Source organism: Argopecten irradians, chromosome 1 (genome assembly GCF_041381155.1).
Source record: "Argopecten irradians isolate NY chromosome 1, Ai_NY, whole genome shotgun sequence".
In the NCBI taxonomy this organism is placed as follows: Eukaryota; Metazoa; Mollusca; class Bivalvia; order Pectinida; family Pectinidae; genus Argopecten; species Argopecten irradians.
The window spans coordinates 58,485,382-58,513,180 of record NC_091134.1 but is presented as its reverse complement, the minus strand read 5'-3'; the positions used below and the strand labels follow the sequence as shown (position 1 = coordinate 58,513,180).

General features: G+C 34.8%; 2 protein-coding genes across 6 annotated transcripts in view; both read left to right on the top strand.

The window, feature by feature from the left end:
* Positions 1–2,011, top strand: part of LOC138335311 (uncharacterized) — a 19,069-nt gene extending 17,058 nt beyond the window's left edge. For all 5 annotated transcript variants that reach the window (XM_069284340.1, XM_069284356.1, XM_069284349.1 and 2 more), the window contains 2 exons: positions 195–264; positions 1,872–2,011. In XM_069284340.1, coding sequence (XP_069140441.1) covers positions 195–260 — 66 coding nt within the window. In that variant the 3' untranslated portion in view covers positions 261–264; positions 1,872–2,011. The remainder of the gene's footprint in view (positions 1–194; positions 265–1,871) is intronic.
* LOC138335339 (uncharacterized) lies at positions 1,935–27,799 on the top strand. The gene is made up of 9 exons (XM_069284382.1): positions 1,935–2,070; positions 3,159–3,266; positions 5,425–5,530; positions 18,313–18,480; positions 19,806–19,855; positions 20,069–20,140; positions 26,842–27,028; positions 27,418–27,480; positions 27,688–27,799. Exons 1-7 carry the CDS (start codon positions 2,023–2,025, stop codon positions 27,022–27,024), a joined length of 735 nt encoding a protein of 244 aa, XP_069140483.1. The 5' UTR covers positions 1,935–2,022; the 3' UTR covers positions 27,025–27,028; positions 27,418–27,480; positions 27,688–27,799.

The window sequence follows — 27,799 nt, the reverse complement described above, 5'->3', positions numbered from 1 at the left end:
CGACAGAAAGTCCACATTAAGCGTTTTATGGTGTAAAAAATTATAAAGCCAAATATAGGTATATAAAAATCTAGTGCTGTTAATGAGAGTGGTTATGTGGTTTACATTAAACACCAAAGATTGAAACAAAATCAGCAATAGGGACAATCTATGTACAGTTAATCATATTATATAAATTTTATTCTGTGTTCCAGGAATCACAAATTGAGTACTTGAAGGATATTGCATTTGGACATTGTTCAGGATGCTATAAAATATAGACATGTAAGTATATTTCATAGGGATACACATCATATCTTACAATCAGCATAAATCTTTTCTATACTTTCGTCTATCATCACGCAATGAACAAGGCCTAATCGAATGCGAATCGGTACGATAATGATCTGTATACATATGATCTATTGCCTAAAATCACACATACATTTAACATGCATTTTATCGAGATCCGAATGCATTATGTTATTTGATTGTATTGCAAACCAATAGACACAGGGGCTCGGTTTCACACCAGGTTCGGTTAATACATGTAGGTATAAGGTTCATTGTCGATAATACACAGCTGCTTACGGAACAAAGTCAAATTGTTTTGTAATCCTTACGTGTAATTAGTTGTACTAAAATATTTGTAAGACGTCAGAGACGTCGGTAGTCATAATATGACATGAGTTAGCTTATTAGGTATCACCCGTTGAAAGATTTCATTATATAAAAAATAAGACACTCATTTGACTTTTGAACTAAAATTATCTTAAGCTTTACGTAGATATATTCAATTAGTACAGTGTGGGAAAAACATCACAAAAAAGACTTAAAGTAATATCTGCCGTATTTTTCACACTCACGAATCAAGATGAGCTTTTACTATGTTATTCATCACCAAAAATTACCAACTTTTTTAAAATTACACTGCGTTCAATGCATAGGTTTTAATTTTACATGTACAAATAAGAGCTGAAAATGATTTTTGGCAGTATTGGCAGTACTGCCAAAAATCATTTATTTACATCAATAGTGAAGTGAAATGAGCACTTACGGTGAGACCATGAAGCCAAATTGAGGTCTACAATTTTATTACACATTTTTTACAATGTTTTTTAGTAATTATAAAGTGACTTCTGCAGGTATGTTTTCATTTAAAAATATTTAAGGCATAAAAACAACAATTTTTCAGTTCAAAATTTCTGTGTTATAAACTAACGTTTACAAGTCATCTGAAGCCATTTGAGTGATTTGTACAGCTTTATTCATCAAACCTTATGGTTTTTAATAAATCAATGATGAAAAAATAGCATGTCAAAATTATCGCCCAGTTACGGCACATATAACTTTAAAGGAAATAAATATTACACTCTGAGTCTATTCATATATTGAGAAGACAACTAAGAGATGGTAGATAGAAGATAAAAGAAAAAAATGCATATGAGTATTATACAATACACGTATATTTTTGATAGAAGGCTTTTATAATAAGCCTCGTGGGTGACAGTTCTAATTCAATTTGTTTTATTCTCAATATAACAATAAAGGAAAAAAAACATCATTTGGTTTAGTCAAAAAACATTTTCATAATTTTACTCGAAAGGAACTCTTACCTTACCTTAATTTCATGTCATACTTCTAATTGACTTCTATCAATCCTTTTAAAAGTAATAAATGCCGTCATTGTGTTATATGGGTAATGTTTGCAATGAATATGCAGTCATCTGTAAGACCACTTAATACTAGCCTAAAAATCAACATCATGTCAATGTAATTAAAGTCAGACTTGCAATTTTCATTCATTTCCCACAATATACTGTTATGAGTGAATCGTAGGGGGAGAAAGTTTACTTATAATATATATACTTCTCTATATCAATTTGCTTTAGGGATTGATGGAGTTCCTAGGGGATACCCACCAGCTTTGTTTCGAATGTGTGTCTGAAAGACTCCACGGTAAACATTTCCATCGTCAATATAACAAAACTTAATGGGAAAAGCCGGATCTTTCTTACCTGTGGAGTACATGATTGTGCAGCGATGGTTCCAATTGATATGCTGCCATCTTTTATAAAGAAACTGATGTCGGTATGTGTGTTCCTTACAATTACATATTATGAAGAGGGTTTGTCTCAGTTTCTGGACCAATGTTGTTAATATGAAATTAAATCAACATTTGCATATTGAAATTCAAGAGATGAAGGGCCGATAATGTTGTGCAAACTGTGATATTATACAAATATAGCATTTTGATGAGGTCAATACATGGTTATATCGACCAAAGAAAAAATATTGACTTTAGTGAAACTAAATAGGCATCGCATTGTAAATTCTGCTTCGTGAGGACAGTTACAATCTTATGATTTTGTAATAAGTTTAATTTAAAAACAATATATGAAAAACAGTATCAATTGATGCACTTCACGTTTTTATTACATACACCCGGTGCATGCGTGTTTGTAATTTGCATACATGTAGGGCCTACATGTACTCCATTATACATGTAGCTCCATATCACACAGTCAATTAAATATTAGTTTGTTCTCCGTTGAAATAATCCACTTCCACGTCAAACATATATTTTCAGATTGACATAAACAGGATACATTCTCTTATGCTTAGTACTCCATTTCCGTAAAATAAAAAATCGTATCCTACATACAGTAGGATTATCCTAGACGTAATGTTGTAACTGCCCTAGGTGGAATTTTAAAGATGAACTTCAAACGTATTCACTATTCAATGGCTTCAGATGCTTAATGAATGCTATTAGATTATTTCTTACTCTCCTACCTTGTTTATGTTGAAAATTAAAAAGTTTAAACTGTAGTCATCAGCTGGAAGTCATCATCATCTTTGTTAGAAACCGAAACAATCAACGTCGTCTGTCACATTTTGTGGTTACGCTTCAAACTCAGGTCATCAAAGCGTTTGTTTCAAAGCGCCAGGAACACGAAGCATTTTGGTAACGTAGACGATAACGTTATCTAAAAATAACCGTGCAATATACTTTTTCTATAAACTACTTCCGGAAAAATCGTGCAATATAGTTTTTTATCGGTGATCACGTGGCGTGTTTTTGACCAATGAGAAATGACAAAAAATCCTGAAAAATAATAAACTCGTATATTTATATTTAAACTTTAGAGTCCTTTTTTCCTTCATTGTAAATATAGGCATCTAGCAATCTTCTTGATTCTGAAAGAGAAACTGTAGAAAACCTAGTTTCGCATGCAACTTTGATATCATCGGAAGCTAAGGATGTCCTTTTGAAAAAGGAAAAGGTACGTAACAGTTTACTTATGCATGTTTTGCCTTCAGACTTTCGTTAACTTGACAAATTCCACACTGGCTGAGAGATACACTCCTGGGAAAACATTTTGTACACTAATAAATAGTATTTATCTCTGATTGCGTTTTTGTCAAAAAATACCTCTATAGAAAGCGTTATGTATATACTACATGCACATAGATATTTGTCGTTGAAGTTACGTAGTAATATAAATGTTCATGTTGAATCTAAGACAAGTTCTGGAAATCAGTTCTAATATACTTATCTGAATTTTGTACAATCAATTAAAAACTATGAAAATTGATACCTTTGCATGCATACAAGGCGTTAATAGTGACTGACATCAAAAGATTCAGCGAAGGGATTTGCCAGAAATTGTAAAAGCAAGGTATATTAATCTCATATGATTATAAATGAGAAAAGAAGACATATATAGGTAAAGTAACTAATTGTGATTGAAAAGACACATTTGAAGTTTGAATGCATTTCTTTAAGTTTTAGGCAAGCTTAGGAATCATGTTCTGTTCAGATTTAGTCATTCATTTCGATAGGTAATCGATAATTTATGTTGATATTGTGGATGCCCAAAACACGTTGATTAAACGAAATAATCTATTTCTTTTAAAAAATAATTTCAAAAGTGGATGATACTCAACATGATTAAGAAATAACCTATAGTATTTTTATAATCGGTTTGGTATTCAATTCTGTCTTTTCAGTCTTTGAATTATTTTAATCTTATTTACATAATATGTGTTTCTGGCCTTTAGTTTTGAAAACGTAATAGCATAATTTCAATTTTGGATGGCTGCCAGGGTTCAGAGCTCTAGGGTGAGCCCTCTCACAACATATTGCCTCACGCAGAAGGTCACTGTTTCAAATTTTGCTCATCAATTGCAACTTATTCATATTACATACGTTTTTTCACACATTTGACACAAAAAATATTGTGATTCTTATTTTATTTAACTTATTTTATTAACAATAATGGGTTTTTTTCATGAAAGGAGAAATAAAATCACATTTTTCCTCCCTTTGTCTTAAAAGGCTAAATCAGGAGTTTGACCAATATACTTTAAATTAATCACTTTAAAAAAGTATATTAAAACTTATATACAACAGAACTTTGTAAAATACTGCTGAAAATGTCACCACATCGATGATTTAAGTGAAAAAATGTAGCAAAAAATTGTGAAATTCTGTGTCGTCATACAAAAGCGACAAAAATTCCATGTACCTGTTTTCAAAATTGCCCCCACTTGGCTGACTTTTATAACATGCCAACTTGCTACAAATAATTACCATTTTTATTTTGAAACAAATTTTGTCAATTCTTATTTTAAAATCTTGAATACTCATTGATTCAGTTCAAAAAGGGACTTTAACGAGACTGAAAAAAAAAACTCTTCAGAACATTTCTTAATTTTATGAGTCGCAGAGTTGGATTAATGCCATTTGACTTAAAACAAAGACCAGTGATTCTTATTCGCTGATTTTCTTTCAATCTAAAATAACCATTAAGTCTAAGACACCGGATATGAGAAAAACTGAAAATGTAGAGGCCTTATCAAGTTGAGTTAATCAGCTATCAAGTATGTTGATATAGAAACATAACTTGATCTTCAAATATACATTTTTTTTGTTATCAGTTATTAGGTTTTTTTTTCGTGTTTAGACTCTGATTAATCATTTTACAGACACTTTGACTATTGCAACTCATTTTTGAACCATTAACACAATAAAAAAAACTATGGTGACTGTAGTCAGCAGATATATTATCAACAACATTATAGTTGTCTCTTAAAACTAATTTCTCAACAGATTTAATTAAATAAATGAGACCAAAGGCTTAGTTTTTCTCTAAAGATAATCTGCATTGCATTGACCTATATTTTTATTATAACATGTAGTCTGTTATCCAAGTGCAAAAATGCAATAACTGCATATGCCGACATTGTCAGCTCTGGAAAATGCTGATGGATACGAAATGGGGAGTTGCTTAATTTGTGGAGTATAAAGTTGTGAAAATATGTTTCTTCCTTAAAACAATTGCTTTGCATAGTAATTGTAGTATTTAAAAGAATATGTCCTGGAATATTTTTTTCAATCTTACGTTTAAAGATTAAAAAAGTGTTTATTTTATTATTAAGGATTTAGCAGCCGGGTCGCTTAATAAGGTAAATGAGGATGCTTCACTTTTGCCGTCATCTGTCACGACGACAGGGATAGATAAGTTTAGCCATTTTGAATTTGCTGGTATGTATATGTTATTTTAAAATATTTGTCTTTGTTTATACTGTCAATATGATTTTGAATTCTGAAAATCAAACCTAATTGACCTTCAGCGTGGGCAAATTATTTAAAGGGACAATTCAGTGAGGCTAATTTGTTACATAACCACAAAGCATAATATGACATAAATGTATTGTTCTACATTCCTTATATGAAACATATGACAAGAAATAGTGACAAATTCCACAACATTGTTAAGTATTTTGATTAATACCATTGAAATTCCAAATCGTTGATCAATACGATTAAGCAGGTACAACATGTACGCTGTACCCTTACCCGAGTCAAAGTCACGCACGTTAAACAAATGCAATACACATGTATAACCACTGAGGAGTTGATGAAATTATTTTTAAACAAGAACATGCATCTAATAATGTTAACACCACTGTAAGAGCGTTTTGAGTAGTTCTAGACAAAAAAATTATTTATTACACATGCAAGGGTCAGGGTTCGGCATACAAGGCTATGTGTAATGGCGATTGATCATTTCACATGTACATTTGACTACAGTGAGCTTTTCTGGCATATCACAGTAAAACCAACTAATCTAAGTTCCACTAGAACTAGTTTGTTTTCCGAAATATGTGCAAGGTTTAATGTACTCTTAGACCGAATTATCCCTTTAAGTGTTTCAGAAGAAAATTTTGGGAAGTTAAAAACTTTTAGACTGGGTCGAGGTTTACATTTTGTACGTTTTTATGTGTGGTAAAGTTAATCTAATCTAATTTTTGACAATCATTAATAGTGAACATAAGTTTTTTTTGTTGTTTTTTTTTTAATCTGAACACATATACAGGTAGTAAAATTGGTCATAAGTGCATGCAAAATATACATTTAAATAATAATTTTTTTTACAAAAGAACCAATATTAAATCAATTCAATATGAACTTAATTTGATCGCAATCAAAACACTGAATTTCCACCCAGGTAATGATATAAGTAAGTAATAAAAAGATCTTGAAATTTGATTTGACTCTTTGGCCCCGTCTTTCATGCACCTTTTTGATCTTCTATACAAAGGTATTCCGAATAAAGTATCTTGTAGCACTTGAAGCCTCTTTCCAAACTACAGTTGTTTCATGGACGTAAAGTTGAGTTGTGGAACCAATTGGAATAACTCGTACAATTGGAGTTAAAATTATCTCCCCTTATACAATTTATATAATGTTATCTTATCACATTTCATGCAACTACATACACAGCATCCCACACACAAAATAAATTTGGGCTTATACAATTTTTACCATTGGTGTTTACGATTGGAAAGAGCTTGGATGCGGAATAAACAAGAAAGGAAACAGCTAAAAAGAAGTAGTTTGCTTTAAATGGAACTTTAAGATGTTGCTGCCTCCCCACAGCAATACATGGTGCAGTATCCGAACCCGGTGTGTCACGGTAATATGTGAAATGTGAGGGGAAAAAACTGTGACTTTTGAGAAATAAAGTTGTTATTGTATGATCGCTTTACCTACTAAAACAGTGTGCGTATAACTGTGCGATCTGCTATACAGTTGATCGCACACAGCGCATTTTGGAACTTTGGGTTCAATATAAGGAATCTTGTCTTATCGTAATTAAATCACCTTACACTTAGCAAATAGAGAGTCAAATAATTTGCCCATTATTAATTCTTATGATATTTCACACAAGATATAGCTTGCATTATATTCGAAATCTGTTTAGCTACGTATATGATGATGAAAGACCTTTACGAACGTACGCATCATCGATACTCCAGGGTACTGTAACTGACGTTATATATTTCAGCTACCCATGGGTATAATCTGTCTTTGAACTTATTCATACGGACAAACAGAACAGACACTGCATATTAAACGGACGTACTTTCAGCTATGATTTCATTATTTATATAGACTTTGCCTGTTATTTAATCCATTTGACTTGAAACATCTTTGTCAATAAAATTTGTTGAAATGAAAATTTCATTAGGTCATGCAGACAAACACACGAACAAATTATTTTAGCCTATTTGACCCCGTGACCTTGAATGAAGGTCAAGGTTATTCATTTGAACAAAATTGATAGCCCTTCATCCCAGCCTAATACAGGCCCAATATCAGGTATCTAGGCCGTTCGGTTATTAAGAGGAAGTCGTTTAAATATATTTCAGTCTATTTAACCCCTGTGACCTTGAATAAAGATCAGGGTCAATCATTTAAACAAAACTGATTAGCCCTTCATTAGCATGTTACAGGCCCAATATCAGGTTTCTAGGCCTCATAGTTATTAAGAAGAAGTCGTTTAAAGATATTAAGCTTTTTGACCTATGTGACCTTGAATGAAGGTCAGTGTCATTCATTTGAGCCAGTTTGGTAGCCCTTCATCGCAGCGTGCCACAGGCCCAATATCAGGTATCTATACATCTTGGTTATTCAGAAGGAGTTAAAACAAACATTCTAGCTTATTTGGCCCCTGTGACCTTGAATGAAGGTCAATGTCATTCATTTGAATATATTTGATAGGCCTGCATACCTGCATACCACAGGCCAAATATCAGGTCTCTAGGACTCTTGGTTATTAAGAGGAAGTCGTTTAAATATATTTCAGTCTATTTAACCCATGTGACTTTGAATAAAGATCAAGGTCAATCATTTAAACAAACTGATTAGCCCTTCATCAGCATGTTACAGGCCCAATATCAGGTCTCTAGGCATCATGGTTATTAAGAAGAAGTCGTTTAAAGTCGCCATTTTTCAAAGGGCTATATCTCCGCCATTTTGAATAAGATGACCTTGAATCTTGTCATTATATATTTCTGAGGGTATGTCCTCCATATCCAACCTTCAATTTTTTTTCTGTGGCAAATTTCGTTTTTGACCTTTATGTTACCCCCGTAGCGAACCTTTTTCCTTGACATAATCTCTGATAACATGTAATAAGAAAAACACGCGCTATGTCAGGATCTACCTGAATAATTACAGGGACGACGTACAGCGTAAGATTATGAAGGAACGTTTAAACTTCGTTAAAAAAGTAGTTATTTACGTCTGTGAGATTGACATTGTTTATTAATGTTATCGTACAAAATAGAGCGTGCGTTTCAAGAACTCATGTATGTTCATACTGTGTCCAAAATTGAGCGTCGTTCTTTGTTCCGTTCGTGAGAAAAAGTGTTTTGTGGAAATAATAAGAATAATTAACTTACATTATATATAATAATAATAATAAAAATACTGTAAGAGGTATCTTCATAATTCCAACTGTTCTGAAATCAGAATGATTTTTTAAGTGTTCCAGCAAAATTAATATAGTGTTATTTTTTTACTTTTGGAGAAAATTAACTTTTTGTGTCCCTGTTTCACCTATGCAAAGGTAGCAGTGTACAGTAGATTTGAAAAAAAAAACAGCAAAATTAAGTGCATGCTTAAATTATGTATACACAGCTTTTTATCCTTAAATTACATCTATATAAAAATATTTATATTTTTAATTTACACAACATTTGCAATTGTTATGCAGAGTTTATTTTTGGACAGGTCTGCTTTTTGTGTTTTTGTGAGCCTGTAAAAACCATGGTAACCAAATTAGTTTTTTTGAAAAAATGCAAAAAAATGAGATTTTAACCCAAAATTACACCCCCTCTAGGAGAATTTTTTTTCTTGAAATTCCACAGTTTAAAACCAAGCATCACTGTCGTGATAGCGGAAACTGAGCCTATTTCGACATAGGTATAATATTAAACGTTTGAGCAATCTTACCTCGTACCGCGGCTATCAATTTCTACTGCTACAGTATTGAGTTTTTCCGTCTTAGACGCACATTCGGATACCCTCTAAACCTAATCTCTAACCCCATTTTGTTGATTTAAAAAATAAAATTGTGCATATAATAAAACAGGGGCTTTCTACTTAATAAAAATCTCACCCATGACTATTAACTGCTACCAAATATTCCCGGGATGGGTTAATAGAATCTTTCACCCCCTTTGGGATGAGATAGGAGAATCTCAACCCGAGGGGTAAGATTCTTAAGTTGTCAAACACGAGGCTTTGCCGAAGCCAAGTTGAGCACAGTAGAGGTATCTTCATAATTCTAACTGTTCTGAAATCAGAATGACTTTTTAAGAGTTCCAGCAAAATTAATGTATTTTAATTTACTTACTTTTGGAGAAAATCAACTTTTGGTGTCCCTATTTCCTCGAGGCAAATATTCACTTGGAAGGTCTTTATCACTACGGTGTTTATTTACGTTGAAAACAAGCGTTCTGACGCCCTTCGAGGGTTAAGTTCATTTGACGAATTTAAAGTCAACAAAAGAAGCGGAACAATATCAAGAAACAATGCATTTTCAGCACTAATATCGACATTAGTCAGGCATAGAACTCGATAGCAGATAATAAGAATTTCCTGTAACAGTTGTGATAGGAAAATATAACGCTGTCAGTTAATAAATGTTTATTTTCCTTTCGTTTGATTCAATTTCATTTTCAATTTGATTATTAGATTCCGAACATTCCAGTGACGTCACTTATAGTAGGAGTGAATGAAACGTCAGTCATTCTCGCCAAACTGTGACGTCACAATCACCGGAATGACGTCACTAACATTGGTTATTTCCCATGGCAGTAAAAAGGATTACACACTCATTCGGTTTAGTGAATGCATCTTTTCTTGATCTTAAAGAAACGTTTCGCTTTAAGCGAAATCGTGTAAATAACAGGCAATTTGCTTTCGTTTTGAATACAACCTTCTTTTACAGCTGTGATTTCTTGGACCTCCTTCCATGATGGTTCCTTGTCTTCCAATGGTATCCCTGGTTCTGGCACTGCCTCTATCCCTTTTTACATGGGCCTAGTGGTCTCCCCTGCTGTTCATCTCCATGTGTCTCTGATAGATGTCTCTCTACCTCCTCTCTAGAACTCTTCAGCAACCCTGACTTAGACCCTTCCAGTGTTGATTTGGTTAGTCTGTACGGGTTTGCTATGAACTTAGCCCTCTTTTTCCCCTCCCTTCCTGGCTTTCTGTATTCTCTCCGCTCTTTGGAGGTTGTTTCTCTTCTCTCTCAGAATAGCTCTTAACTCACTCATACCAATTTTCTCCTCCTCGTTTGCTGTCTTAAATTGTTTGGTGATAGTCCTGATTTCCGTTCGAAGGCTGAGTATCTCCTTTTGGCGCCTGTTGGGTGTGTGACATGTTCATTCCTTCCTGCTACCACCTTGCTTTGTTCCAAAGCGCTCTAGTCCCACAACGTACACTAATGTTGACAGTGATATTATCTTCTTGTGTACGTCGCCTACCAATGTCCTCTCTGTAAGATCTTATCAAGGTCATTATCAAATGCTTCCCACCGTTTATCTTCTGAAGAAGGCCACTGTACTGTATCTTTGTGTCGCAACCCGGCTCTCCGCTTCATCGACTGCCTTGGATGCTGACCATTTTCTGCCAGTGTCTGTATGTATAATGAAATAGTTGCAGGATAAACAGAATACAGATGTCGACACGTAAAACCGAGATGACTCGGCAAAACCTGCTCGTCTCACCTCATCGGACAAACGAAAGCAGGATCGATATTAATTTTTAGCAAAATAAAAATGTTGGAAATATGGATATACATAAATCCAATAATCAAAACAAATCATTTATTTCATCTAGACTAAAACTAATTTGCGAATCCCATACACCGCCTGCAAGGAGACGTCCTAGGCCTAACGCTACCCACGATACACTCGATCATATGGTCTATATATTATGTAACTTTTCATCGGATATTTGATCCAGATATATCTGTCTTCGACAGTTATATTTAGAACTATGAATATGTGGAAGGAACGTGTGTACAAGATAAAAACAACCCATCTTAACTGCTATTCCGGGACCGTAAAATGTAATATTGGTCACCTCAGCCCAAGCACAGGGGCACGCAAATTAGTCATTATGTAAAATAGTGCTATGTACGTCATGTCCACATAATCGAAATTATATTATAATAATGAATTATATATTATGTAAATATCCGTTTGCTTGTATATAATAATAATAATAAAAATACTGTTAGAGGTATCTTCATAATTCCAACTGTTCCGATATCAGAATGGTTGTTATAGTGTTCCAGCAAAATGTCCAGCGAATTTAAACTCAACAAAACGGAACAATATCAATAAACAAGGTATTTTCAGCACAAATATCGAGATTAGTCAGGCATAGAGCTCGATACCAGATAATAAGAATTCCTGTAACAGTTGCGATAGGAAAATATTACGATGTCAGTAAATAAATGTTTAATTTCTTTATTTTGATTACCATTTCTAAATTTGATGATTTGATCCCGAACATTCAAGTGACGTCACTTTTTAGTCCGATATGAGCCCGGGTGATTCGACCTTGCAAGCTGGCGTTTTGAAGGAATGATCATTCATTTGTGGTATTATGGTCGCAATTTGCACTCATATACAACAGATCATAGTTTAAAATAATTTTGTAAGTTTATCTTAAAGCATTGTTTAAGCGTCACTTTGACAAAAAGAAACAGTACTGGGTCGCGACCAGTTATCGTGATTTTTTATTTATTACAATAGTAGCTATCTTTAATACTATCAATAATCTACATGAACTATCTTTAGCCCAAGAAGTTTCAGAAATCGTATTCATTTTTTTATCCTTGAGTTGAATCATACGAAATATTGGCAGGCAATGCATGCATCAAATCAGATCTAGACCTGTTCTCAACATCGACTGTACCAGTTATCGTGATTCTTCAACTAAATAAAATTTTACGCTGCATTCGCAGTAAGCTCGATCGAAAAATTTAATCTAGAAACAAATAGTGTTACACAATTTTTCACAAAATATATAACTTTGATATTCCATAGTTATGTAAAAACTGTTGTTTTCTCCCCATCAACACGGGCCTGCTTCCTCTCGGCGAAATCCAACCCATCCCCTCTCAGGAATGTCTTCACCGACGTTCAAGCATTTCGGCAAAATTATCAATAAACCAACAAACAAAGATTGCGGTATACCAGGTAAACTGTGCATTAACGAACAACAAAATACTTTGTGATTTGTGATCAATGTGTTATTAACATGTTTCACTTTTCTTCATGTTGAAACCACACCTACATGTATATACATTTACAAAAGTTTTTCTATTAGGAAATACTAAAATCATACATCATCAAATATTTGCGAAGATACATGTAGGTGATTGAAGTAACAGTGGTATCTACTTATTATAAAGAGAAACATATATACATAATACTTGTATGTTTCTGTTTAAAAAAATGTGCAGATCTTCTGAAACTTCATGCCTATTCAAACTATTTACACAATTTTTGTGAGGGCTGCATGTACATGTAGCTATTACTACAAAATATATAATTATATATCTTAGGATTTAAACCGGATACACGGTCAGTATCTTACAGTACAAACGTCGACACGGAAAACCTAGATGACTCGGCAAAACCTCGTCATCTCTCATCGCATAAACGATACCAACATCGATATAGATTACAGCAAAATAAAAATGTCTAACGTTAAAAAAACAGGTTTGTATATTCATTATTTACAAAATCCGGTCTGGACATTAAAACAAATCATTTATTTCATTTAGACTATAATTTGCAAGTTCCTACACCGCCTGCAAGGAGACGTCCTAGGCCAATCGCTTCCCACGATGCACTCGATCGTGGTCTTATATTATGTAACGTTTCATTGATTATTTGATTCAGATATATTTGTCTTCGACAGTTATATTTAGAACTATGAATATGTGGAAGGAACGTGTGTACAAGATAAAAACAACCCATCTCAACTGCTATTCTGGGACCGTAAAATGTAACATTGGTCACCTCAGCCCAAGCACAGGAGTACGCAACTTATTCATTATGTAAAATAATTACTATGTGCATCATGTCCACATAATCGTAAAATAAATTATGTATTATGTAAATATCGGTTAGCTTGTAATTATAATAATAATAATAATATGAAATATCAAAAATTAATATTACCTAAATACAATCCCTGGATTGCAGCTCCACAGACGTCATCAGCCAGGTCCACCTCTCCCTGAACGTTTTGACTCCTAACCTGGAACGTCCTCAAGATGGCGAGTCGACAGTGATTGGCCAAATCACTGCCCGTCTGTGGATAGCTTCCAGCTCATGTCTTGTCGTCTCCACCACAGCCAGCTGGACGACTTCTCTGCTGTTCTTGACAGTCGGTCCACTGTTGCTCTCCTGTCTCTGCCCTTCACACCCAGTGCTGCAAACATTCTCCATGTTGAATGTGCAGGAAATCCTCTGCATCCGATCTCCACTGGGAAGACCCAAACACTCCACCCTAGGGCCCTGATGTCTCCTGCCAATTCTTCATACTTCCCCTTCTTTCGCTCGAATGCCTCCTCACATCTTTCTTCCCATGGAACTGTCAATTCCACCATGACCATCTTCTTTCCCTGCGTTGACCATAGGAGGATATCTGGACGCAGATTGGTCTGGAAGATGTCGGGGAATACCAGTCTCCTGTCTAGATCAACTCTCATCTCCCAGTTCTGTGCGCCGTCAAGGATACCCCCCCTGGTGAACAGTTGAAGAAGTATGTCCTCTCCCCCCGCCTCGTACAAAGTTGATGAATGTACAACCCTTATCGGGCTTCCGCTTCTTAATCCTCTCCCTCTCTAGGATGTCAGCCAGTTCCCTTAGCACCTTGTCATGGCGCCAACTGTAGGGTCCTTGCGTAAGGGCGACATTGCATCCTGATAGTACATGCGCAAGGTTCCCTGGTCGGTTGCACAATGGACAGTCTGGAGTCTCAGTCAAGCCCCATCTATGGAGGTTAGTAGGCGAGGGAAGCAGGTCGTAAACTGACCTCAGCAGGAACTGGATTCGGCAAGGTTCCATACGCCAGATGTCCGACCAAGACAGTCTTCTGTCTGTAGTTCCCCACCTCGTCCATGCTCCCTGGGCTCCCATCTCCACCACTTTGGACTTCCTGATTTCCTCCTCCATTTTCCTGATGTTGTCCTGTACCATCTTCCTCTTGCCGGCTTTATCTGATGTCCCCCAGCGCTGCACATGACTTGTACCCAGTCCCTGGCGTCCTACGCACGTTGTACCAACGATGTCTTGGTGTCTCAGGCGGCTCTCAGCTGCTTCTACTGCGTTGCTTGCAGACCATTTCCTCCCCGTTCTCGTCTCTATGCCCGCGAGTCTGATCTTATCGTCTTTAGAGTCCCTAACAGTCATCACCTGTCTTGCCTTAGCCACCTTGAACTCCTTAAAACACGTACACACAAAAGACTATGATGATGATAAGACTGTATTAAAGAATTACTTACAATTTACAATTAATTGGTTTTGATAATTAATAAAAAAATTGTCCTCTTATGTATTTACGCTCAGTTTTCATTCTCCACAAATAAAGTTTATTTGACTTTGACTCTATAAATTGTGACATTTGTCAACTCCATAAACACCATTTATCAAGGTTTTTTTTAATTTCTTATACTAAAAAGTTACTTAACAAAGTTGATGTTAACAACCGAGGAAAATTACCAAAGCAAAAATGAGATATATCTGCGGAAAACGGTTATTGGGCGCAAGTGGACTGGAACCAATCTTTAATATAATCCCTGGAGGTTTATGTCAGTAGCAATATTATGGTCAAATAAACAAAAAGAAACACAATCAAGACACACGAACATACACGTTGTACTGATCTTTATTTAAATTGAAAACAATGTTAATGAAGTGTTATATTGACGAAGCTGAGACAGAGGAATTTCATGGTGTATTTAATACATACCAATAAATAGCTCTTTCTCATTTCGACAGATGAAGCCTATGATTTTTAATTGTAAAACATAAACGATAACACAAGCGGCTCTTTGCAATGGGACATTTTCGTGACGTCAAAGATTGGCATTCGGCCCGAAAATAATTTCTCAACAGCCATTTACAGTTGCCGTCATGCAGGACTATCGGATACATTTTCCCGACCGTTTAGATTTATTTTTTTCTATTTGAGTTAAGATATTTGAGGCATGTTTTTCACCGATTATTACGTTCAAATTTATACTGGGTGATTTTTCTGATTCACTTATTATTTTCATAGGAGAATCTTCTATAATAACTTTGCTGAATTCTGTATTTTGATGGTTTTGTTATCCCCCGCGAAACGCGCTTGCGGGGGATATTAAATTTGGCTCCGTCCGTTCGTCCGTCCATTCGTCCGTCCCGTGCGAGATTCTTTTCCGGGCTATAACTCAACGCAGCTCCTTGAAACTTTCTGAATATATCAGACAAGTGCCCTAGTAGTGCCTTTTACTATTGTGGACCTTCCATTTTGGAAATTTTCTCCGTTACTATGGAAACTTAAACAAAAATACCAAATTACAGTTTCTTTTTGTTGCCTGCCGTTATTTTATCAGATTTTCAATGCTCACATACATTTAAAGTTATACTTTTTTATAATTTTCTTTTCATTCAGGTTTTTTCATCATTGCAATTTACAAATTATCATAACTCTCAACTTGTTTACACTCTCACTCTTACATGTACAAGAAATTCCATAAATCCTTCATCATAAAATACATACCTACTCACACTTGTATTACATTAACAAACGGTACTGCCCACTCATTTGACTGGCTATAACTACTGAATAACAGGTATAGGAAGAATTTATAAATATCCATTTCCAAATAAGTAAACACCTGATTCAGAGAGTATACACTTACCCATCTTATTCATATAATTGGTATTACAATAACAAGCTTTACCATATACCCATTTGTACAAACGCATGCATGCGTCACCATTTATTTATACCATATTCATATACACACAAATTCTATAAGTTATACAATTGACGCAGTCACTGCTAAACAGTAGTTTTTATTCCATACGGAGTAGTCAGTATAGAAAAAGAGCACACACCCCATATTCCAAGTACTCATACACCTACTTTCATACACCTACAAGATGCTTTGGTATATAAATTGTATTCATGTAAATTTAAAAAAAAAAAAAAAAAACCAAGAAAAATGCCATAGTGGGAATGTAAATTGCAATGTTTTGGAAGAAAGAGAAGTTAGATAAAGGTTAAAGAAATTTAAGAAAATGAAATAGAAAAAAGACAGAGAGGTTAGAAGAAGGGAAAGATAGTTGAAGACAAGATGGTAGCTGGATATCTAGTATATATACTTCGGCTTTTGTGGAGGGCTTTATAAAGAAGTTGAATTATGAATAAATAAAACTGGTAGCATAAACAAAGGGACAAAGCCGCTATAAAGAAAGAATATGTGGTAAAAAAATTTATTACTATAAATTGCACATTTTTAAAGTACATATATGTATCACAAATTAATAAGTGTATCCAATTTTTTCCATTCTTTATCAAATTAACTCTACTTAGTATACTTAGTATTTTCGTCCTTATCATAGGCAATATATTTTTTGAATTGTATAGTTGTTTTTTATTATGTTTACAAGAGCATTTATATTCAATGAATTGTGTAAACTTTTTGTTCTGTAAATATACTATCTGATGATTATGATTATCTACTCTATTACTGGGACGAAAATTACGATGAAGAAGGCCAAAAAAAAAGATTGTTAGTTTACTGAAAAGGGGATTAAAAGGGCTTCCAATAGTGTATCAAGACTACCTAATAAGTTTTGCACTTCTTCACACTCCCATAAAATATGAGTTATTGATTCTGGTTCAGAGTTACAAAATGTACATAGAGGGGAGACAACTAATCCAATTTTGGATAAAAATGAGTTAGTTGTAAGAATGTGATGATTTACTCTATATTGGAACCACTGAAGCTTTGAATTAGTTGTTATACAAAAGGGCAATTGATGTATTTTACACCAGGTCACTTTGTCTATGTTGTCAAATGTAGCATTCCACTTTCTGGTCCCTAAGAAAAATCCGTAAATTGAGAGGTATGTAGGGATAAAAAATGTCCTGTATGTGTGTATTGCATGATGCAATAAAAGTTCTGATCGCTGCGACAAGACCTTGATACTGTAGAAAATTTGTATTTACTCGATATATTCTAATAAATTCCTCAAATGTGTAAAATAATACTTTGTCACTCTCCTTTATTATGTCATTTATAACAAAAATGCTTTTCTGGTAATAATGTTTATAATAGACAGATCTCCCTCCTACCTTGATTTTACTATTGTACCAAATAGGAGCTTTCAAAATGTTTTTCTCCAGAACATTCTCAAGGTATTTTAAGTTTAATAAATACCAAGATTTGAATACATCAATCCATAATCTATTTTTAGATTTATCTATACATATCTTAATATATTCCGAATTAAAGTTATACTTGAATAATTGTTACTTTGACCTTGATGTATTTGGGTTTTTATATATCAACTTCGGTGACACGGGGGATAATGCCACGCTTTGCGGCTCCTTGTTATTGGAATGTAGTTCAATTTTCAACGTCCAACTTTCGGTCCAATAGTGTCTATATTTCGTAGTGTAATTCGTAGTAAACAAAAGAACGTTGTTTCCCACGTGTGGGGATACCATTCACTCTAAATCAATCAATCACAATGCTGATCGGTTATCGGTGTGTAATAAATGAAACTTATGAAATTGCTTTATTGCATGGGAAAAACACCAAAGTCAGATGATAAATATTTATATCTGGCTTTAACATAGTTGCCTTACAGCATAATCTGATCTTTAATGTCACAAAGTTTTATCTAATGCGTGGATTTGTTTTTTATTTCTTTATTTTATTTTCATTTTAGGAAAATCCTCTTACTCAAGCAAAGACACGCAAAGTGAGGAGCACAAACACGAATCAGGAACAACATCAGAACTGGGCATGAAGTCTTCATCAGGTCAAATCGAAGATAAGTTATCCCCGCCACAGTCGGCGGATAACGGCCAAGAAAAGAGGGACAAAGAACCGGTTGGTGGGTAAATAATTGTATCGTCATATTTTTTCACTTGACTGTATGATAGGCCAACCTTTTTTCAATTCTATTCCATTATGAAAACAAATCTTAGAATGGCGCAAAACCTGACATAAGCATGACATCACAATACACATGAAGTTGCGTATTGATATGGAAAAAAATTCTTGAAAAATCTGTGGAATTGTGCATTAAAAACGTGTGTGTTTTATCTTACGAAATAATCTTAAATTGAATTACAGGTATAAGCATCGATGTCACTATTTTTTTTATTTCATAGTGTTTATGAAAAGTAGATATGTTTGCAAACTTTTTTGAGAATCCGCTACCTGGATTTAGGCATTTACACACATTTTGGTTTTTCGATGAAATTAAAAGATAGTGATCTCAATGCTTAAGTACAAGTTGTAATTTATTTACATTTTACTCTGAAGCTGTTTATGCATTCCCGGAACGTGTGAACTATAAATAAATATGTACCTGGACAATTTCCAAATACATGATTAAAATTACTCGTGTAACGCACTTTGAGGATTCTCACAAAAGTTTGCAAACATTAAGTATTTCCTAACCCGACGAAATTAAAAAAAATAGTAACATTAATGCTTAAAAAAATGTTTCTAGACTACGTTATGAAATAAAGTATGTTTATACGTAAGGTTCTATTGATTTTTCAAGGGATTAGTTTTCCAAATCAATACGCAACGTCAACGTTTCTATTTGGATGTCACGATTACGTCGGGTTTTCGCACCATTCTCTGATTTAAAAAAAATCATCATACTGGTATGAAAACAAATGCGGCCGATTAAAAAGTTTACAAGTTTTCAATAAATAATTGTGGCTGGAATCGTTGAAAAGAAAAGAATCGTTGTGTCTGTGAGACACACATGACATAAGAGCCATTTTGACATTGCATAGGTTAATCACAAAGTCTCGTGCTGACCAAAACATCTTTCATATGGTAAAGATTCCGGTATACAAATACATGAAAATATCATGTTAGTTCAGTGCTTACGCCACCAAAAGGCTTCAGATATAACGTCAAATGAGCAGTATTGTCATAATCAAAATTAGATTGAGGACCACAACTTCTACTGAAAAGGGTTATTGCACGTTCACACCCATTATATCACTAGCAGGCAACATTTTAAATTTTATCCCCCTCACAGTTATTGATCATTAAATCATGCATCTCCATAGAAAATTAATGTCTTTGCTTTCAGAAACGGAAACTTTGTGCTGTAAAGTTTGGGAGATATCTTTAACATTAAGAACAAAGAAAAATATGATGATATAGCATTATTTAGTCTGGTTGTTGTTACAGGTACTTTAAAAGTGACAGACAAAGGAAACGATAGCAAAGGTCCATCGAAGGTAATTATCATCAAAGCTGATACAGAGCGCTTCTGTCTTTAAAGTTCTTCAAACTAACCAGGTTATGATAAACAGCCACGATTTGTTTTCATTTAATGGTTATATATGCAATCTTAAATGTTCCTAAAATATATGTGATGTATAAAAAAATAGTACTTGAATCCATTTGAGGCGTCTGTTATGTTAAACGAGTGTGTACGTTCTATATTCCAGAAAAGGACAAAGACATACATTAAAGAAAAGCCACTCACAGACTGGTGTAGTCGGAATAAAAATCACGAGAAGGTAAAGGATATGTGTTCTTCGTTCAAGTTTTACTTAGCGATGTGAAATAAAAAAAAAATCAGAATGGTTATATCAAGGCTAGGGTTAAAGCTGACAATGCAAGTGAAAGGTTTCGTGTTGTGATGAAAAGAAATTATTTCAAATGGTTTTCAGATGACTCCTTTATATCGGCTCTCGATTGTAAGGAAGTTGACAGACATATTAGGGCACAGAGCTTCTAGTATTGGTATATGTGGCTATAAAAACCGTCTTCCAATTCAACACTGAAAGCAGCACAACACAGGACCGATAACTAAACTTATATTAAAAAGGTGAACACACCTGACATTGTGTTGTTACGTGATTGTCAATCAAAAATCACAAATATGTCAAATGAAAACAAAAGACTACGTTTTATACTACGTAATATGCACATAATACATTATAAATTCCACGTGTTGTCAATGGAGAATTTTATAAGGAAGACGAGCGAATTGTTCAAAAATGAAATGTTATGTCGATTAACCAAATACAACTCTCGTTCATGGATTTATAATTACACCTACACCAGGACTTCTAGAATAGTGATAAATCATGTAAATAAATACATAAAAGTTGAACTGGTTGTTTTGCCCTTCATTTATGAATCGGCTTATATAATAACATTTACATTTGATTACAATAATACAACATTTGATATTGGAATTGATATTGTATTGAAGTTTCTTATAAATATCAACATCGAAAATCACGTTAAATTTATAATATAATGTATATACATGACACAATACTTGGTGACCATTGAGTGTTGCTGTAGTTATTATCTTGGACATATTTTATGATAGAGTTGATAAGTACTAACAATATTCACGACAATGACATGTTGTAAGGTGAGTGCACTGTTTATTGTGATATGATTTCTTACTTGAAAACATGTGTGATTATGTCGTATATAGAGGATCTGTCATGAGTTTCCCTTCATATTAGATTTAGGATAAGAGTTTAGAATTGTTCATTTTGCGAGCCTTTGGCGAGCAAAACAAATGCAAAAAAATCGAAACGAGTATCATAATTCTAATAAGAAGTGAAACGAATGATAGATTCTGTTTATTATTTAATTAATATCTGCCTTTTTTCTTTCCGTTTGGCGTTTTCTGCCCGATGATCAATCAATCGATCAGTTGAGATTCGGACCGTATTACAAGAAAACAAAAGTCAGTCAAATACCAATGCGCCGTAATAGCTAGTGCAAAAAGTAGCCGGTTTATTTACAGCTACATGTGCCGTAACTGGGCGAAAATCGTCAATCTATTGAAAATCAGACACTCAGTATTTATATTCGTAAGGTTTCATATAATTCTAAGGCCAAAGTCAGTTTATATAGTATGGATTAAAACGGTTTCATCGCCACATGCTTTATCACAGGAATATACAACATGTACCGCGATTAAAACCTTTTACATCCATCCGTTTTTTTGTTTAATACTAGGTAAAGCTACTTAATTTTCTAATTATCAAATAATAATGGCTTTGGATTCAAATATGATCATTGAGAAAAGATATAAAAAATATCATGTGCATTTTCATAATTAACAAGAATTCCATGGAAGTTGATGTGTCGCCTGCACAGTATCACCAAAAATAGTTATTTACAGTTGAAAATATTATTAATAATTAAATGAAGATATCAAGTCCCGTAACTCTTGCAAATATTGATGGATTTTGACCATTATCGAACTAATCCGAGTTCTTATTGATAGAAAGCAAATAAACTAATTCGGTTGAAATCGGACAATAAATACTTAAGTTACCAAAGCAGAAACCGTTTCCCGGACGCCCGCCGCCGACGCCGACGCCGACATAGTGATACTTAAGTGTCGCTCTTGCGTTGCAGGCGACACAAACACTGTTACATTCAGTTAGTTATTTTGCAAAAGAAATATTTGACTTTCATATGTCTCAAATTATACATTCTACATACTCATGTCTAGAATGAGTTGCCTAAACAAATTAAACTTAAACTCTAGGTAAAAGTGATGATTTTTGCTAATGTTAGCTTGAATCAACATGAATTGTTAATAAAATTTTAGTATAGCCATGCAAATAATTGAAATAGGCTTGTAACAAATGACCCATTTAACCTGGTATATATTCGCTGTCAAACCACATAATTACAAAATCCCATTTTAATCATTCTCTCCATTGTAAATCCGTAATAACGAAACAGGAAATGCTAGTGCAGATACATGAAATACAAAAAATTAAAAATGGTCTTAAAATACCAAATGTAATTTGATTGTGTAGAACCTACGTTCTCTTCAAAATATCTCTAAATAAATCACTTTGAAATCATGTAAAGCTTTAAAAATAAGTATTGTATTATTAGCTCACCTGGTCCGAAGGACCAAAGTGAGCTTATGGGATACCGCAGCGTCCGACGTCCGTTGTCCGTCGTCTGTCAACAATCGACTTCTTCTCCATAACTGCTGGTCGGAATTCAACAAAATTTGACTGGTAGCATCCTTATGTGCTACTAAATGAAAATTGTACAAATGATGGGGACTGACCCCTAGGCCTGGGGGCCGGAGGGACGGGGCCAAAAGGGGTCAATTTGGCTATTTCCATATAAACGACTTCTTCTCTGAAACTAAGCATGAGATAGCATTCATAATGCAATGGTAGTATCGTTATAAGGTGGGTATTCAAAATTGTACAAATGATAGGGCTGACTCGCGGGGGGCCTGAGGGGCGGAGTCAATTTGGTTATTTCCATATAAACAACTTCTTCTCTGAAAACACAAGCATTGGATAGCACCCAAGGATGCAATGGTAGCATCATTATATGGTGGGGATTCAAAACTGTAACAAATGATGGGGCTGACCCCCGGGGGCCTGAGGGGCGGGGTCTAAAGTGGTAAAGGTCCTTTGGCTATTTCCATATAAACGACTTTTTCTCTGAAACTAAGCATGAGATAGCACTCAAAATGCAATGGTTGTATCGTTATAGGATGGGGATTCAAAATTGTACAAATGATGGGGCTGACCCCCAGGGGCCTGAGGGGCGGGGCCAAAAGTGATCAATTTGTTCTTTTTTTTTTCATATAAACAACTTCTTCTCTGAAACCAAGCATGGGATAACACCCATAATGCAATGAAAACATCCTAATAGGGTGGGGATTCAAAATTGTACAAATGATAGGGCTAACCCCCGGGGGCCTGAGGGGCGGGGTCAAAAGGATCAATTTGGCTATTTCCATATAAATGACTTCTTTTCTGAAATTAAGCACGAGATAGCACTCATAATGCAATGGTAGCAACGTTATAGGGTGGGGATTCAAAATTGTACAAATGATAGGACTGACCCCCAAGGGGCCTGAGGGGTGGGGTCAAAAGGGGTCAATTTGGCTATTTCCATATAAACGACTTATTCTCTGAAACCAAGCATGGGATAGCACCCATAATGCAATGGTAGCATCCTTATAGGGTGAGGATTAAAACTGTGCAAATGATAGGGCTGACCCCTGGGGGTCTGAGGGGCGTTGTCAAAAGGGGGAAATTTGGCTATTTCCATATAAATGACTTCTTCTCTGAAACTAAGCATGAAATAGCACTCAAAGTACAATGGTTGTATCGTTATAGGGTGGGGATTCAAAATTGTACAAATGATGGGGCTAACCCCTGGGGGCCTGGGGGCGGGGTCAAAAGGGATCAATTTGGTTATTTCCATATAATCGACTTCTTTTCTGAAATTAAGCCTGAGAATTGTACTAATGATAGGGCTGACCCCCTGGGGGCCTGAGGGGCATGGTCAAAAGGGTCAATTTGGCTATTTCCATATAAACGACTTATTCTCTGAAACCAAGCATGGGATAGCACCCATAATGCAATGGTAGCATCCTTATAGGGTGGGTATTCAAAATTGTACAAATGATGGGGCTGACCCCCCGGGGGCCTGAGGGGCGGGGTCAAAAGGGGTCAATTTGGCTATTTCCATATAAATGACTTCTCTGCAACTAAGCATGGGATAACACCCATAATGCAATAGTAGCATCCTTATAAGGTGTGGATTTAAATTGTGCAAATGATAGGGCTGACCCCCCGGGGGCCTGAGGGGCGGGGATAAAAGTGTCAATTTGACTATTTCCATATAAACGACTTCTTCTCTGCAACTTAACAGGGGATTACGCTCATAATGCAATGGTAACATCCTTATAGGGTTGGGATTCAAAATTTTGCAAATGATGGGGCTGACCCCCCCGGGGCCTGAAGGGTGGGGTCAAAAGGGGTCAATTTAGCTATTTCCATATAAACGACTTCTTCTCTGCAACTAAGCATGGAAGAGCACTCATAATGCAATGATAGCCTCCTTGCAGGGTTGGGATTTGAAATTGTACAAATGATAGCGCTGACCCCCGGGCCTTAGACGGCAATAGATGCCGGATCAAAAAGGTCAATTAGGCTGATATTTTCATATAAATTACTTCCTCTCTGAACCTATGTATTGGATAGCATATTTGTATGGTATCAATAGATCATTATATGGTTGTGATTCAAAATAAAACTTTTGGAGTAAATTTTGCTAATTTTTCTTATTGTCAAATCTTTGTGATAAATACTTAAAAAACCAGGTGAGCGATACAGGCCCTCTGGGCCTCTTGTATATTAATGTTGACACCGATAGGTTCTACACAATCAAATAAAATTTGGTATTTTATTTGTGATCATAATATGTAATTATTTATACTCTTCAGAAAATAATACAATTTGACGACATAAAACCTGAATTTGATACTGTTTTGGATCAAAAGGGAACCCTGTTCTACACTTCTACTGGACAATTTTAATTTGGCCATAACACAGGCCCCTGGGACCTTTAGAATTTTTAAATGTATTTCAAGGGTTTGCATTTACGTTGCCAGATATAACATTTAGTTTTAATAAAATGGTTCGTGGGCAAATTTCCATTGTTCGTGAAAGAGGTCCTTTATCAATTTTGTAGCACATGAGCGACCACATAGGCGAAATTTTTTATTGAGACGCTTTCGTGACGTCAGAGATTGACGTTTGGCGCAAAAACACATTCCTCAACAATCATTTACGGTTGTCGTCATGCATGACTGCCGGACGCCATTTTTTACCGCTTTGAACTGTTACTGTTTGCTTTTGGAGATGTTTTCATCGAATATCATGTTCAAATCGATACGAGAAGGCGAGATTTCATACTGATTTGACGCACCGTTATCAATCTACAGTTTCGCGTAGTGTCGTCGTTCAATTCAGAATTTCGCAGTAAAAATATTGTAGGAAGAAGGAAGGTCGTTTCCCACGCGTAGAAATAGTACCATTCATTTGAATCAACCAATCACAATGCAAATATGTTATATTATGCGTGTGCGTTAAATAAAATTTATGAAATGGCTTTATTGAATGGGAAAACACGGAAGTCATATGATAATATAAGACTCTTTCATATGTGGATATGAAGGATAGGGATATTCTACCCGAGGGTCATAGAATGTTGTAAGACCCGAGGCTTGTTGTTTTACAATCGCAATTGTAAAACAAACAATTACTGATGAGTTTGGTAATATAGGTTCACGGGGACCTGGCACAAATTTCTAACCGACAGTTTATATGTGTGTGTGTATTATTGTATCAAGGGTATGAACTCTACGATAGAGAAAAAACGGACATATATTTTTAATCCTAGTATTTTTTAATAAACGGGCTCTACATACCAGTTACACATATCTTAGCTTAAAAAGAAATGATTGATACTATAATATATAGGGGTCAAAGAAGTAATATTAACAGGATTTTCCAGATGACACAGGATCCCATCAAACGTAAGTCTGTAGGATACGAATTACTTCAAATGATAGATATTAGACAAAAAAGTAATTTCCAAGCGTGCTGACAAAAAATGTCAAATTTTTGAAGCGATCTGCCCCTTTATCAAGACACACAAAACGAACACGATTACATCATCGACATTTTTTGTCCACACGGTTGGAATTACTTATTTGTCCCGTACTATAATATATATACGTTTTGATAGAAATCCGTACCAGGTCCCTGTGTATATGCCTACACATTTTCTACAGCTGCTAAAACCTGTTTGTTTCTGTTTTCCCTTTCGAAGTCGATCTGATCACGACAATTACCGAAGCGTTTCGTACATATAGGCCTATAGCCTATATCGATCGGGTCATGTGCTTTTTTCCAGAGTCGAGAATTTCCGTGAAATTCTTCATATCCTTTCGGTTTGTATATATTGTGGGTCACATTAACTTTTTTTTCGAAACTTCAAAGTTTGTTTCAGTAACATCTTAACTGGCTTTAATTAGTCAACATGTTATGCAGAGAACGTAGTAATTTTCTTGTTAATGTTTGTGATTACAAAATAAATTGTAAAGTTACGTATGTTGTGCCTTTAACTCTAAATTATCCAAACAAAAGAAAGTGTTTACAAAATTATAATGTTTTATTCAGTATAGTAAATCGACGATGATTGTTGGCTGAATGCTAATTTTAGATTAGTGTTTTAACAAATTATTTCTTTCAAATGATGTGTTCATAAACAAATGAAAATATGTGTCAAGCGTACACTGTCAAAGTAAATTTTGGCAACTGTATAATCCAAGTAAGTTTTACTAGTTCTTATGTTACAACTATATGTCATATCGAATAGTTGTTATCTCAGACTTACATCACATTTCCAGGCTATCATTGAGTTCAGTGAATGTAGCCATCGTTTGTGTGGATATTGTGTAAAGAGCATAACTTGCAATAACTCCCCGACAGTATATTGTGGAACTATGATAGGAAAACATAGAACAACACTGTCTGACCAAAGTGCCATCGAAGGAAGTGAGCAAGTACTTGAGAGATCGCGTTACAAATAACATGGTATGAAAACGAAAATTATATAAACGTTGAAAGGATTAGTACATTTTGTAATTCATAATTTTATGTATTGATGTTGATATTCTAGTATGAATAGATATACGAATATAAATTTAGTTCTAGTCCACAATTTGTGAAAGTGGGGGTTTCATTCAATTTAATTCTATAATGACGTAACCCCCGGATTAATGTTACAAATAAGTCGATGGTTTTCAACTGATATACTGACAAAACAGAGGAAATGACAAATCTCTTACAGAGAGCGATGAGTTTCACATATTGAAAAAATTGATGAAAAAGTTATTTTTCCAGTTATCTGCGGAAAATTAAATGTACACTTTATATTCAAAGCGTGTGCAATTTGTATATATATAATAATTACATTATTTAAGGACTGGGAGCCCACCGAAGACACTGTAAAAATGTGTGACAATCCCAGCTGTAAAGCAAAACAGGTAAATATTAGTTCAAATATTCTGCCATTTTCGATATCATTGAAAAATGTTTTACTTATTACATTTAGTAAACATTCTTGTCGTCATGAGACGTACATTATACATATAGGATAAACCAAGAATTGTTATAGAATAAGCCAGAGAAAACACATTTTTCGAGGGCCAAAGGACATTAATCAACTGATAAATGCATATTTGTATTATTAGACATCAGACTCAGATATTGATAAGAAGTTTCCATGTGGGCATCGCTTATGTGTTTACTGTGCTAATGACGAGGAAGTAAATACAACTGAGTGCAACGTGCCTTCATGTGTAA

Coding starts and splice junctions, on each gene's coding strand:
- LOC138335339 (XM_069284382.1), top strand. CDS start 2,023: ATGGTTCCAATTGATATGCTGCCATCTTTTATAAAGAAACTGATGTCG. Junction 5,531..18,312: donor TAGCCATTTTGAATTTGCTG/GTATGTATATGT, acceptor TTTTCATTTTAG/GAAAATCCTCTTACTCAAGC. Junction 18,481..19,805: donor GAGGGACAAAGAACCGGTTG/GTGGGTAAATAA, acceptor TTGTTGTTACAG/GTACTTTAAAAGTGACAGAC.